The sequence below is a fragment of the Poecilia reticulata genome, linkage group LG3 (genome assembly GCF_000633615.1).
Source record: "Poecilia reticulata strain Guanapo linkage group LG3, Guppy_female_1.0+MT, whole genome shotgun sequence".
Taxonomy (NCBI): Eukaryota; Metazoa; Chordata; class Actinopteri; order Cyprinodontiformes; family Poeciliidae; genus Poecilia; species Poecilia reticulata.
Window position 1 is genome coordinate 25,624,602 of NC_024333.1, and position 11,156 is coordinate 25,635,757.

The 11,156-nt window shown below is 38.3% G+C and overlaps 1 protein-coding gene across 2 annotated transcripts; it reads right to left on the reverse strand.

The window, feature by feature from the left end:
* Window positions 1–477: 477 nt before the first annotated feature.
* Window positions 478–10,609, reverse strand: gpib (glucose-6-phosphate isomerase b). 2 transcript variants are annotated; one of them, XR_533365.2, is made up of 19 exons: window positions 10,423–10,609; window positions 10,147–10,237; window positions 9,930–9,998; window positions 9,706–9,825; window positions 9,538–9,621; window positions 8,043–8,189; window positions 7,815–7,886; window positions 7,683–7,727; window positions 7,553–7,606; window positions 6,129–6,189; window positions 5,764–5,807; window positions 5,500–5,652; window positions 4,362–4,491; window positions 3,960–4,036; window positions 3,593–3,721; window positions 3,278–3,353; window positions 2,390–2,456; window positions 683–1,206; window positions 478–595 (listed from the first exon to the last, which is right to left on the reverse strand). XR_533365.2 is itself a non-coding variant. In XM_008405539.2 (18 exons), exons 1-18 carry the CDS (start codon window positions 10,539–10,541, stop codon window positions 1,083–1,085), a joined length of 1,662 nt encoding a protein of 553 aa, XP_008403761.1. In that variant the 5' UTR covers window positions 10,542–10,609; the 3' UTR covers window positions 478–1,082. The 2 variants fall into 2 exon arrangements, 1 of the variants encoding a protein (XP_008403761.1); XM_008405539.2 differs by having other exon boundaries at window positions 478–1,206.
* Between the last annotated feature and the right edge of the window lie 547 nt (window positions 10,610–11,156).

Genomic DNA, 11,156 nt, shown 5'->3' on the forward strand with positions numbered 1-11,156 from the left:
ACTTCCTGCTTGTTAAACTCAACCCCGCAGTCACCACTCAGACTCTGTGGCTGCAGGTACAAACAGCAGCACCTCCTTTTCTTGCTGATGCGCACTAATAACTCATTAAGAATGGATGGTTAGGGTATCCTTGGACTATCTCGGTTTCTTTCTGTATCTTGTTTCAGAGCTGGAGATAATAAAAAAAAAAAGAAAAAGCACAAGTTCGATTTGAAGTAATGTAGCGTTGCCTGGCAACAGCAGTAAAAACCCGGCGGTGTCTGGGATTCTTTTTTAACTTTGTGTTTGTCCTCATACACGCTCTGTAATTGTACCCAGCAGACGGTTTAAAGAGACCGAGACGATGCAAAAGACACGTTGAGGGAGGCCGGTGTCGTGCATCTCAGCTAATAATATGTTCTACATGAACATATTTTCTCATGGTTTTGACACGAGGGTCAAATGTTTTGGTGAGAGATGCACAGGAAGTTTGGCGTGTGTTTTCAAACCATTTACTTTAATGATGTTTAGATGAAGTGCCAATGAAGAGTGGATTGTGATCCAGATGCTGTTTGTTTTTCCTCTCTAAATGGATGCTGCTGCGGAGTCTGGGGACCTGCGGGGAGGAGGAAAGCACCACAAACGAAATGAACTCTGCACTTTTGTTCCAACAAATGGTCATTTTTGTGAGGCCAGAAATTACCTCCCAGGAAATAAACCAGGCTCTCTGGTGACATCTAGTGACGGCCTATTTTCTGACGCACTTTTGGCTCATTTGCTCATGCTGTAGGTGAATACTGAGCAACTCTGCCTTGAGAGTGCAACTGAGGATCAGGTAAAGGATATTTATTTCAAAAACACAAATTCCTGCGGCAGTAGAGACAATGAGAGAATGATTCATTCTGCCTGCAGCAACAACTGACTACACTTGTAACACAGCAAAGGCAGAACTGTAGACAGTCACAATATTCATAATGGGAGCACAAACATGGAGGGCTTCGGCTCGGCTGCGTGGGAGAGACCAGCTGCCTCAGCGAGACTCTCGTCCAGGCAGATCCTGAACTGATCTGAAGGGTAATCACGTTCAAAGGAACGATTCAAACTTAGGCAAAATTTTTCTTGAGGAAGTTGATGAGTCCGTTGGTGGATGAGTCGTGGGAGTGGACCTCTGCGGTGTCCTTGAGTTCTGGCTCAATCTTCTTTGCAAGCTGCTTACCCAGTTCGACTCTGTCGGTGGAGTAAGGAATGAGAAGAAAGGAAATATTAAGTGTGCTGATGCGTTTTTCAGATCTCTTTAGCTGCTATTTAGTGTAATGTACGGCCTTAAAGCTGAGCAGTACAGCAAATTACTAGGACGGACAGTGTGGGGGAAATGCAGAAAGTAGTGCATTTTCTCCTGTTGCTGCTTTATTTTGTTTTTGCACTGGATTCACAAAACAGATAACTCTAATGGAAATGCAAGCATGCCCATCATGTCCAGGAGATGGGAACAATTTGCACCTATTTTTGCACAACGTAGCAAACACAGCCGATACAGAAGTGATCAGAGATAGATTATTTTTTAGCATTGTTATCATTATATCTCATGGTCTCCAAGCCCTGCAATAATTAAAAGCTTTAATTACAACTTCAGCAACAGTACCGGAGCAGAGGAATTGAGCAGGAACAGCATTTCTAAATAATACATGWCRCTGCAGATTGTAAAAGACAGTGGAATGATGTCGCAGTTTAACAAATTTGTTCAAAGACAAGAAAAAATTCAACTAATTACAACATTTTAATGTGTAGCTATTACAATACACTTTTCTATTAAGTAATTTTATCCAAATAAAAAAAACAAAACATTCATGGATGATTAATTGTTTTTATTTTGCTTTGTTTATTTTCTACATGAGGTTTCTCTTTCTATGTCTTGAACATGAAACCTCCTTCTCCTCCTGGTCCCTGTTTTGCTCAGCTGAAAGGACAGATGTTCCTACTTTCGTCTGTTAAAATGCTTCCAAAGTCATAGACAATTTATTTGATTGAGAAAATTATTCACAGAAATATCAGGCATAAAGCCAGCAGTGCAGCAGGTGATTTMATCTATTTCTCTTCCTGCACTAGACATACCTCCACCYTTCAGCAGAAGGTATTCTTCCTGCATAATGTGTATAAAGCAAAAAGCTCTTTAAAATGCAATTTGCTCTGGATGTAATTTACATAAATACCTAGAAATATGGGCAAACAAAGTTACTTCAATGCATATAATATGACTCGTGTATGTGTGTAAACTGCACCATTGTAATTTGCCTTTAATAAGAGTTGTGGTATTAGAAAAAAACATCAACTCAGGTTCAAGAACATTTAGCACCTGCCAGCAGCTTTGTGAGTTTTCCCTGTTTGACTGTGGGAAGAAAAAACAACTTACCCCCACTGGTCAAAGCTGTTGATCTCCCACATTACACCCTGGACAAAGATTTTGTGCTCATACATGGCTGCAACACAACACAGAATAAATAATGTAAGTTGATTAAGAAAGAAATATATTGGTCTGCTCATCTCTAACTGGGGATTTTTGGTTGTAGTAGAATGGAGCAGATGATAATAGAACATAATATGCTTTCTTAATTTGGCAGTCTAGTTTCAGACTGACTGTTACCATGCAACAGCGTACTGTGTCCTCACTGAACCTCCTCAGGATATTGCAGCAGCTTGGTACCATGGCAGTTCTTGCTTTTACATTTCTATCAACCATCTTTGCATAAGAGTTGAGAACTTTTACAAAATTGACAAAAAAATGTAACAGTGATGTGTTCATTTTGTTTTTTCCCACAGAGTCAAAGTACAACACAATCCTTCTGTGGATTATATTGCTATTTGAGAAGCACAAATATAGATGTAAATGAAATCCTTTAGAATTTGCCTTTTTGAGTAAGTTGATGGCAATATGGATTTTTAAAATATTTTGTTCCTTGTAGATTATCTTTTGCATGTGTGTCAGTAGCAAATTTCAGATTTGGTGCATTTAAAAAAGAAAAAAAAAGTCTGCCTTAGTAGAGTTTATATACTTGGCCATGAAGCCAAGTGTTAACATTTTACAAGAATGCAAGGATTATTTTCTAAGCTATTCATCCAGCTTTAGATGAGTTTGTGGATAACAGTCTAAAATCATTAAAGACAGAAAGGTATTAATCATAAAATAAAAAATAAAATCAATTTGGAAAAAAAAGACATATAGAATATGACATAAATAATCATACGATTATTCAACTGTTTTAATATGGAAAAAAAAAACTTCATTATCAGTAAATCTCACCTATTAGTGCTCCGAGTGTATAGGGTGTAAGTTTCTTGAAGATGATGGAGTTGGTTGGTCGATTTCCTTGGAAAACCTGGGAATAATATCACAGGGAATAATTTATGATTAACTTAATCGATTTTCTTCTTTTTACATAAACACTGCTGGGTGATGCTGATTGACAGCCACTTGGGGGCGCTGTTTCCTATGTTCTCCAGGCTTCGCAGACTGTTATATGATCAGCTGCTTGAACGTCCGGGTAGTAAAGCGTTTTGTACAAAGACCACCATCTTCTTCCTAGATAAAAGGTGCAGTTTTCTTCATTTAACTTACCTTGTGAGGTAAAATTTTCTCCAAAGCCTCTCCGCTCAGGCCACTTGCCTCCAGCTCCTTCCTGGCCTCCTCTGTGGTTTTACCCTTCATCAATGCTTCTGTCTGCGCCAGAAAGTTGGCTAACAAAATCTAAAGACACACCAACATCTATTTTAATTTTTCTCACATTTTGTAGCTGTGATATTCTCATGAATAATTGCAAATGCTTTGTACTCTTCAGTACTCTGTATAAACACAATCTCTTTCATCAAAGTTCCTTAAAGWATAYATGCACACAAGTCTGCATAAAAACTTTTCCAACAGCTGCAAAACTGAAACCTCGGCAGAATACTTAAAAATCGCTCCTTTTGAACAGCTTCTGTGGTACCTTGTGATGCAGGTTGTCTCTGATGGGATGCTGAGTCTGAGCTGGGATCAGGAAGTCAGCTGGGACCATTCGTGTTCCTGCAACGCAACATGCTACAGTCAAGCAATATTTAACTTTTCCCATAAAAGAAAAGCTCATAGGAATGCCCCAACTCTCTGTCAAGGATCTGTTTCAGAGTTTCACTTTGTAATAATCCACTTAATATGTTTTAATTTATATTTGTTTATATTCCAAAGAAAAATGGTCTCATTTTGGTGTCAATTACAATGAACTGAGTTGATTTGATCCTACCTAATTGTTGTCGAGCATCTATCAGTGTAGGTGGAATAAAATCTGCACACGTATCTAATCAGTCTGAGTACGTGTGTATGGTGTAGCTGGAACAGTGTCTGTTGTTTTTACCTTGGTGGATGAGCTGGTAGAAGGCGTGCTGCCCATTTGTTCCCGGTTCCCCCCACACTATTGGTCCTGTGTGGTAATTGACTCGAGCTCCATGGTTGGTGATGTACTTTCCATTTGATTCCATGTCTCCCTAAATATTAAACACTCGTTTTTAACACTAGCACACGCTTCAAAATGTTCTTGATAATTGCAGGCTTTGATATGGAAACTGCTTGTGCTGCTTGTCCTGTAATGCAAAGGTTTGTCAGGCTCTCTGGTTGTTGTTTACATTTTTGTTTTCTGGTCTTGTTGTTGTTTTGTGGTTTGACTTATGGTTTCTTTGTATGTTTTGTCCTTTTCATATTTTCTCTACTGTTTTGCTGTCAACTATATGTCATGAATCCCTTTCAGAGTGTATTGTAGTCTTTTTTTTCATCTAAGCAAATTATTTGCCTTTATACGTTGTATTTGGTTTATTCTGCCAAGCTCTGTAGTTGAAGGTGCACCAATCAATCTGAGAGACATTAAAATCAGCATATTTTGAGTTAATCAGCTCTGACATTCAATCTACACTTAAACATTAAAGAAAAAAATATATTTGTTTTTCTATTTGTTGCATGCTAAGGGTGGTTACCATTTTTAGCCATTCCTTTATTTCATTTTAGAGTCAAAACTGCTGCCTCTATCGTATAATTTTATTTTCTGTTCTTTTTTTGTTTTGTTTTTTGCTAGTCTTTGGCATTGGCCATAAAAAGTCTGTGCATTTCTACTTTTTGTTTATGAATCTTATGTATTTATGCATGTATACTTCCTCCATTCATGACAAATTAAAGCAGAAAAACAATCCTCTATTCAATTTTGAGTGGAATTTGGGAGGACATCCAACTTTTCTTTCACAAAATCAACAAAAAATATGCTATAGCAAGAAGGTGTTATCATGAGTGGGCAAATATTAGTTATTTTTATAGACTTATTTGCTATTTATATTTTGTCCACCTTTTGTTTTATCTGCCCTAAAACATACAGATGGAAATTCACCAGTGGTTAAATCTGTTGCAGTTCATCTTCTCTTTTAATGTTCCTTTTCACAGTCCAAAATAAATAAATTTAATATAAAAGAAACACTAAAAATTGTCTTTGATATATCCAAGAGACAGACCTGTTGGAAGTATGCAGTAAAACGGTGCATGTACTGGTCATAGGGCAGCATAGTGTGTGTCTCAGCGTGGAAGAAGTTGATGTACCAGATGCCCAGTAAAGCCAGTAACACGGGGGCGTTTTTATCCAGGGGAGCAGAACGGAAGTGTTTGTCCTGCAGCAAAGAGAAAGAAAAGCTATGTTACAGCTTTTGCTCAGTAGCCCCCCTCCGCAAGGACCTCTAAGAATAGTTATTCTATATTTGAGAGGTGGCAGGTGTACCTACCATCCAGTGGGCTCCTGACAAAAGTTTCTCAAAATTGTCAAAGCCTGATGAGAAAATGTAACAGAGAAGTTGAATAAATGGGAAAGATTCCTGCACATCAGCTGAATCTAGTCTGAGCAGAATGTTAAACACAGGCGCAGTCTGGCCGACAGTGTTGGTTAATCCAGCGCTGCAGCTGTACTGAATTATTTATGCTGAGATCAGAAAAGAAAAAAAATCCTATTATACGTCTGTGCAGTCGTTTGTGTGTCCAGCAGAATGAACCTAAAAGACTGTATCAACCTGGCACCAGCAACTATAGCTATGTTTGATGTTGAGTTTTTGTCACAACATGAGACCATGGATTGTAATTATCTAGTACGCACCAATATGCAAAGCAATGGCCATTCCAATAGCAGACCACAAGGAGAAGCGACCTCCGACCCACTAGAAGAAAGAAAAAATAAATGAATGTAATCTCTTTCTGAGCTCTTCCGGAAGTCATATTTGAAAACATATTTCATCCCAATAAAATAGAATATAATGAACATTTTTATTTATTTCAGTAATTTCATTAAAAAGAGAAACTCRTGTATTCAGTAAACACAAAGTGATGTATCTCAATACAGAGAAGAAGATATAAGAAGTCCTATTTTTATATTGCCACAAACCATACAGGGGCCAGAAAAAGGAAGATGGTGCTCTGCTATGCTGTTTTATTTTGTGAAGAGTGGTTCACAGCTAGTRAAGCTGTATAAGAAATAATTAAGGTGTAAAATAAGAATAATAAAATAATTTTTAATGTAGGAATGGTACTAATGATTTGACTGTGTAAGCAGGATGTTCACAGAGTGCAGTGTGTCCAAGTACATTTTTCTTAAAGCTGAGTGGGAGKAAAAAGTGTGGATGGAAACGTTGTGCAGGAAACAGGAGAAACCACAGTTGATGCAAAAGCCTGTAGGAGATTCATAAGGTGTGGACTGTGGCTGAGGGCCATGAGATCGGGGTTTGCTCAGTTCTTCTCAGATGAAAATGTTGCATTGCCTTTTGGAAATGAAGATCCAAAACTCTGTGGTAGCGGTGGAGAGGTGCAGAATTTCAAGGTGCATCCTTGCTGCTTGATACACTTYTCCAACACATTTTTTTTGTTCCACTCAACTTTTCATGTTTGTGCATAAAGGAATCCTCAGCCAATTTTTCAAACAATGAGCTAATGTGGCTTATTCTCTTTCAGGTGAATGTCATTGGCAGTATTTTGGAGAAATTATAAAATAGTCACCAATTCCATATTAAAATATTATTTTATTGGTCGAATGTAAATAATCTAACTTTCTAAGAAACATTTTTATTGTCTTATATTACTAAATAGCTTGAAATCATATAAATATACAATCTGTATGAGTCTCAATTTGTGCATAAAATTAACCTAACAAAATAAACTTTCAATGTCATGTTCAAAAAGGTTGATATTTTTCCCTTAGTGGAAAAACTTATTGCATCTCTGCACATTTTCTCTGAGTTTTAAAGGCCTCATTGAAGCTTCTTCCTTTCAAATACCAACAATGTAGCTCAAAGTAACTCTGTGACCTTTGATGTAACCTCTGCAAGAGGAAAGGTTACTACCAATAATAACTGAATCTAAAGAGAGGGGCTTCTGATTACCCAGCAGCTGCTCTCCAGACTCTCTGTCCCACCTACTTCACAGGTCAAAAGTCTAGTTTATTTATAGCAGCCGCTCAAATCCCCCGTCACAGTGTGGGGAAGAAAAGGKRAGCAGCTACACACAACGAGGGTGTTAAAGAGGACTCACATCCCAGAACTCGAACATGTTCTCCGTGTCGATGCCGAAGTCCTTCACTTTGGGCTGAAGAAAAGAAAACAGAACAGTTCAGACGCAGATTTCAAAATGTGGAACACTGGAAAAGAAAAGAAAAACTTACAGCATTTGTGGAGAGAGCAACAAAGTGCTTGGCAACAGCAGCTTTCTGTTGACATAAAGCAAATATCTGATTAAAGAGGATATCAGTTAATTAACATTCAATGGCACATTGAAGGCGTTTTTATCCTCTCACATCTTTGGCATGTTCAAGAAACCAGGCTTTGGCTGACTCAGCATTGGTGATAGTTTCTTGAGTGGTGAACGTCTGTAGAAAAGAATCAGTRGCTTCTTATCAGTCAGTCACGTACATGCTTTGAAGGTTTATTACTATAAATGCAAATCAGAAAGTCAGCAACACGTTTTGATGTGAAAAGTCTGATGTCTCTCAGTTTCAGAAATCCTCTCGATGTGATCCAGCTACCTTGGATGCGATGATGAAGAGGGTTGTCTCAGCGTTGAGCTGAGCCAGGGTTTTGGCAATGTGAGTCCCATCAATGTTGGACACGAACCACACTTGGGGACCCCCCTTTGAGTAAGGCTTCAGGGCTTCAGTCACCATCAGCGGACCCTATGGTTCAAGCCAGAGTGTAGGAAACAGAATCAGATATTGGTGGTTCTTTGAAGAATCGTAAATTTACATGAGTTTCAGCAACAGTTATTTTCCCTTCGGGATCAACGAAGAATGTTTGACTTGAATTGGATTGAGCAACACAATTTTGCACATAACTGTGAAGTGAAATGAGTACAAGGGGAGAAGCTATAAGAAGTCCTATTTTTATATTGCCACAAACCATACAGGGGACAGTAAAAGGAAGATGGTGCTTTGCTATGCTGGTCTACTAGCAAAATGCTATGTGTAGAGGAGGACTAACACAGCACATCACCCTGAACGCATCCTCCCTGTGTGAAACATGGTGGCGGCTCCACATCATGTTGTGGAGGCACTTTCAGCAGGAAAGCCAGTTAGAATTGCAAAAACAAGTCTATGGTGGAAAAAACTGTTTAAAACAGGACAATGACCCTAAACATACAATCAGAAATGTAGAGAAGAATATTCATATGTTAAAACGGCCCAGTCAAAGTCCAGATATAAATCAAATTGAGATTTTGAGGCATGACTTAACTGATGTTTGCAAAGGTTCTCCCATCCAGTCTGAGAGGTGAGTTATTTTCTGAAGAAAAACTGTGCAAAACTTTCAGTCACCAGATCAACAAAGATAGTGAAGAAACGATGTGTGAAAAGACTTTGAAATGTAACTGCAGCAAAAGGTGTATTTACTCTGATGGGCCAAACACAAATGACCTGTAAAGTCTTCAGATTTTTATTTGTAATTTTTTTTTTTGCCCTTTWTTAGTTTCTTCAGGATTAAGCACAATATTGTGTTGGTGTATCATGTAAAATTCACATAAACTACATGATAGTTTATAAGAAATGAATAACAAACTTTTAAACAATTATTTGCTAGCAATCTATCAAGAAGTAATAAGAAAATAATAAAATACTTCAGAGGTCTCACCCTAAGCTTTAAGTAATCTTTGCTGCCAACAGTCCAGAAATTTGATCTTGAGATAACTTAATGCAGGCCAGAGTCCTTAAAACATGTGAAATTGCCTTTGAATTTGAATAGAAACCTCRAAATTATATAGCAACTTCAGTGTCATCAGCTAGCTGTAATGCATGTCTGTAGTTTCTTTTAGTGCTAGAACTGTGAACTAGAATTTGATTTGACATGCAAATGAGCAGTAGCAAAAACCTTTAAAACATAAAAAAAAAGAAATCTTGTTCTTTTCGACTATTTATGTTCCTCACTGATGAAATGGCGCCCTGAGCAATGATCCCCATGGCCAAAATCAWAAACCACCACTGGCACACATAACCATTTTTGATGTTAGTCTGATTGATGCTTTTCACTCACAAGGTCTGATCCTCCAATTCCGACATTTACAAYGTCTGTGATGGCCTTTCCTGTGTAGCCCTTCCACTCCCCACTGCGAACCCTCTGCAACAAAACATTCAGTTGCCACAAAAACCACCTGTGAAAAAAGTCTTTGAAAATTCCTGTCTGAGTTCTGGTTGCACTCACATGACAAAAGCCTTTCATCTTCTCCAGAACCTTGTTGACTTCAGGCATTACATCCTTGCCATCAACCGTGATTGGAGTGTTGGAACGGTTCCTCARAGCAACGTGAAGCACAGCGCGCCCCTGCAAGTGCAAGATCGATACACAGTGACTTATTGTCTGCCCTTTGCAGCTTTTATCAAAGCTTTAAAGTTAAGAAATGCTTGTTGCTGGTCATCAAAGTGCACCTCAGTGAAGTTGATCTTCTCTCCAGTAAACATCCTCTCTCTAGCAGCTTCAATCTCCCTTGACTTGGCCTACAGAGAAAAATCAGCAACAGAAAATTAAATGTGCAACTGATAAGATTGTGGTTGCATTTCAATTTCAAAATTCTCTCAACGTTTGCTGCTTGATGTTCAAATGATTATCAGGAAAATGAAAAAGCAGAACCAGAATTCAAATTACCAGGTCAACCAACATTTTCATGACTTCTTCAGTGATGAGGTTCTTTGAGTAATCCAGAAGAATGTCTCCATCCTCTGTGTTGAGTGTRAGGCTGTGAGGACGCAGAGCAACAGCAACTTACAACTATTCAACATTCAAACAGCTTCGTATTTTCTTCTTGATTTGGGCAGCTGTGTTGCATCTCATTTCTTTAAGGTGACAAAGTTATAACAATATACAAAGTTGCTTAACATTTACCAACTGTGTTCTGTCTGAGTTTTATCAAATCAGACATACCTGAATTTATTGAATCTCTCTTTGTCAGCCTCAAACATGTGTCTCACATTGAGGTTCAGGGCGTGGGCAGTGTACCAGTCCTGCAGCTTCTGAAAGTTGGGGTCCTGAGTGAGTCCCATGCTGTCCAGAGAAGGGAGGCTTGCTGTGCTCGGCTGTCCTMAACTATCCTGGCTGAGTGGGAGCGAGCAGGTCAAGGCGAAAGCTTTATGAAGATCACCCTCTCTTGATCCTCATTTGGCCCGCCCACATGAGACACGACACACCAGCTGCTCACATGTTTWACACTTCCACACTAAGGTTAAAGGGCAGCAGGAGTCTGAYAATGCAATGGCTAGAATGCATATTTTTATTTCTTATTTCAGATCACAAACCACAAAAACATGTTATTTACTCCATTTGGTACGTTGGTTTCAAAGTTGAAAATTCTTTTGTGTTGTATATATATAAAAAGTTACTGTTCATTTAATGAAACAAATAAAATCATTCCTTTCATATCAAGTTTCATGCAAGGATTATGATAATCTGTGTGACTGCAATGATCTTTAAGCATGAAAATAATATTTTTTAAACGTACTTTTTATATTTTCCTCTGTGCTTAGATCCAAATGAATAAGAAGTCAAAACCATGAAACATGTGTAAAGTGGCCATTTGCATCGCTAGTTTTTAATATTGTTGTGCAATAAAAAATAAATGACTTGCCTCTGCCTTATACTTTTTTTCAGCGCATCTCACA